Source organism: Leptonychotes weddellii, chromosome 6 (assembly GCF_054177405.1).
Source record: "Leptonychotes weddellii isolate Sample4059 chromosome 6, ASM5417740v2, whole genome shotgun sequence".
Classification (NCBI taxonomy): Eukaryota; Metazoa; Chordata; class Mammalia; order Carnivora; family Phocidae; genus Leptonychotes; species Leptonychotes weddellii.
The window spans coordinates 16,733,876-16,737,522 of record NC_138374.1 but is presented as its reverse complement, the minus strand read 5'-3'; the positions used below and the strand labels follow the sequence as shown (position 1 = coordinate 16,737,522).

Sequence of the window (3,647 nt, the reverse complement as noted above, 5' to 3'; positions counted from 1 at the left end):
ACTTAGTGTGAAATAGGTTGCAGTATTTTATGGTAGTTATGGATCTCTATTGCCAGTCAATCCCCAGGTAGCACCTTAGTTTCTTTACAAGTCTTCCAATTCCTTCCCTTCTAGTCCATCCCAACACCCACCACACCAGTGTAGGCTCTCAAGACCCTTGCCTGTCCCCCAGCAATAACCACTCCTGGTCCTCCAGCCCCCCTCCCATGACTTGTCATCATCTACCTTACCACTCTGCACATGAGAGATTGGGTGAAGGGAGAGATGAACTTGGGAATCACAGAGACCTAGGTTTGAATCTGGGGCCCCACACTTTGTAGCTATGTGAACTTAGACAAGCCACTTCATTTCTCTGAGCCCCTATTAACTCACCCACAACATGTGAATAACTGCCTTTCTTTCACAGTTCTTGTGAAAATTATACAGGGAAACATATGACACCCAAGTAAAGTACCCTTACTGTTGGATGCTCATGCATGCTGAGACAATCAGGAAGAATGCCCCAGTCTTTTACTTGAGCTTAGGGTTTTATCTTCTAAGCTTTGTGGAGTCTAAAGAAAAGTAGCATTTCAGGAGTGGTTCCTCTTCTTTCAACTCATCACTAGCTCCTTAACTCAGCCTGGGCCTTCAATCTCAGCTTTTGTAGCCATTTTACATAACTACTCCCTCAAAGTTACAAAAGAGCAATGTAGAGGAGAAAGAAAACTCTTCCTCTGGCCTCCTAGGTTCAATGGCTGGGACCCATGAATCAAAATGATAAGAAACAGATTAACAGGAGAAAAAACAAATTCAATTACTTGTGTAGGCATGGGAGTTCACAAAGAAATGTAACTCAAAGAAGCAGTTAGAATTTGGGGCTTTGCACATTGATCTTTCAGTTGGTTCCAGTGCTCCTCTGACATGCCCCATTGTGTTGTTTTATTGGTTTTTTTTAAAAAACAAAACAAAACACTTTCTTACTTTCAAAGGCACTATAAGATGTTCCAGGATCATCTTGCATATTTCCTGTCCCAGGCCTCATAACAGCAATTTCTCTGAGAAATCCTGGTTCTTTTATTGGGGAATGGTATTAGAAACCAAGAGCTGGGTATGAGGTATACTCATTACTACTGGGTGTCATTTCTTTTAGGCCCTATCAAATGATGGAGCAAATATATGAGTGTATACTAACCTGTATATATACACATATCTAAAAATATTTCTATGTGCAACCATCTGTATGTATATCAAGGTACCATGAGTTCTTACTGATGTCTCCAACTCTCATCTATCATCACTGAATCATTCTATTCACCTCCCCTTGCTTATCTGCAAATTACTACTCCAACAGTGACAAATATGGTTCCCACTATCCACTACCCATTTACTTAATTGTTCAAGTATGTATGTAAAGCAGTATCAGAATTTATAACCTGTATTTTCATGGGAAATAACTTTATCAACTAGAGTGCAGATCTCATGTGCTGTTCCTTTCTTTTAGACTTACAGATGCTACTCATTTCCACAGTTACTTAGATCAGCACCTTTTCCCCTTACTTCCTTCAGTAACATTGTTTCATACATTAGTAATACATTTATATTCTCTTGCCACAGTCTGTAGTCCTTTCTGGGACCTGGGAGTTGTTTTTAACCATATTGATACAATATTCTAGTCCAGCTTTTTATACATCAATTCATAAAAGTGGTCACTATATATCCATTAAAAGGGGTAGACTTCAGAGTTTGCTTGGAAGGTATCCTTTTTCTGCCTCATCCATCATTCTGAGGTCAGAGAAAATTTAACTTTACAATGGGAATTTTCTCCTTATTCTATACTTAATCATTAGCTTCCTCAAAACTGTGGAAGGTTATATGGACTTTAGGTACTAATGCCCATTGTGTCTATATCATGTGATCCTTTTAATAAAATTTTGTCCTGATCTTTTCTCCCTGTGCCCACAAAGCAATTTCCACAGCCTGCATAAATGTTGGGTATTGATCATGTCCTTGAGGTTTAAGGTTTGGCAAATTTGAACACACTCAGGTAGCAGAGAGGCCAAAAAGAGCCAATGACAGACATAGTGTTAGCCCTCTATATGCCTATGCCCTAGCCCAGCCTTCCTCCCAGCTCCCAAGTCCTTCCTCTTACCCCTTAGAAACTCTATAATTATATTTTTTCAGTCTTGTTTTTCCTAGAAGAGGATCTTAATAGGATTCTGTCTGTGACTTTGCAGAATCCAGTTTAAAGGAAAGAAACTGTAGAAAACTATCTCCTCAAACACTAGAGATACAACTCAATTACTAAAGAACAAGCTTGAATAACCACTAGGTTGTAGAAGTCTAGGCTGAGCTGGAAAATTTCAGTAGTATAACTTTAAGAACATAATGTTGTATCTTGGCCTTAGCCCCTCAGCATTAAACATGACTTTCATTGTATTTGAGTGCTGCATTCAGGTTCAAGAGTCCTGCCTGCTTCAACCAATCCACATGGCACTCACACAGGGACACTTCTGGCCTGCCTACTAAATGGTGGCACAGAATTATGTTTCTAAGTAGCAGCAAAGCCATTGTCAAAAAAGATTGTTTTAAAACCTGAGGGAGTTGTTAGCACTGAGTAATTAATAATAAGCAAATGCTTGCAGATTAACAGGAATATGCCAACACTAAAATTGCCTAACACTTGGAAAGCAGGTGGGTGTGAACACACACACACACACACACGAGTTCATACACTATAAAGAAGAAGGCTTCTTTCTTTCTCATGGCAATATTTCTGACTCAGGCTGCATATTTAGACATATTTTTTAAAAATATTAGAAGCAGCTTTATACTATACAGTGCTCATAAAGATTCACATTTAGGGAGCTCCAGTGAAAATAAACATTAACTAGTTCTTTGTTTTTAGTTTAGTTTTTTTTTTTTTGACAGTTGAGAAATGTATGTTTATTCTGATCCAGTTGTACAACTAATCTAGGTCAAATTACCAAATAAATTTTACATGGTTTTTTCAAGACTGGCGCTTCTTGATGACTTCAAATTTAGGAACTTCGAATGTGAAGTCCAGGAACGTATTCATGTCTGCTTTACCATACATTTGCTTAAGCTTCAAAAGCTCCCTCTCTAGGTCTTGCTGGTGCTCTGGGCCAGTATCAGCAGGTCCTCCAGATGCCTGTAGCTTAGTTCTGTATTCTCTAATCTTGTCCATGAAGAGTTTCTGTACGGGATCAAGTTCCCTATTAAATGCCACTGCAGTAACACCAATGTTGCTCCTCAAATGAACTGAGACTGCAGACCTAATGAGAGAGGAGAACTTGAAGAGCCTCTGAAGAATCATGCTGATTCTGTGACTTGCACTCAGTCCTGAGCTGCCAGAGCTTCTGCTGCCTCCAGCATTCTGCTTCTGGTGATGGCTCCACCCCTACCCACCTACCCACCATCACAATGCATTATCGATTTTTTTCTTTTCTTTTTAATTTTATTTTATTATGTTATGTTAATCACCATACAATGCATCATTAGTTTTTGATGTGGTGATCCACAATTCATTGTTTTCGTGTAACACCCAGTGCTCCATGCAGCATGGGTATCCTTAATACCCATCACCAGGCTAACCCATCCCCACAACCCCCTCCCCTCTAAAACCCTCAGTTTGTTTCTTGGAGTCCATA

At 39.4% G+C, this 3,647-nt stretch overlaps 1 protein-coding gene across 1 annotated transcript; it reads right to left on the bottom strand.

Annotated features, from left to right (window-relative positions):
- Window positions 1-2,876: 2,876 nt before the first annotated feature.
- LOC102729055 (ATP synthase peripheral stalk subunit F6, mitochondrial-like) lies at window positions 2,877-3,426 on the bottom strand. The gene is made up of 2 exons (XM_006739520.2): window positions 3,410-3,426; window positions 2,877-3,320 (listed from the first exon to the last, which is right to left on the bottom strand). The coding sequence occupies exons 1-2, from the start codon at window positions 3,424-3,426 to the stop codon at window positions 2,987-2,989; spliced, it is 351 nt and encodes a 116-aa protein (XP_006739583.1). The 3' UTR covers window positions 2,877-2,986.
- Window positions 3,427-3,647: the final 221 nt, after the last annotated feature.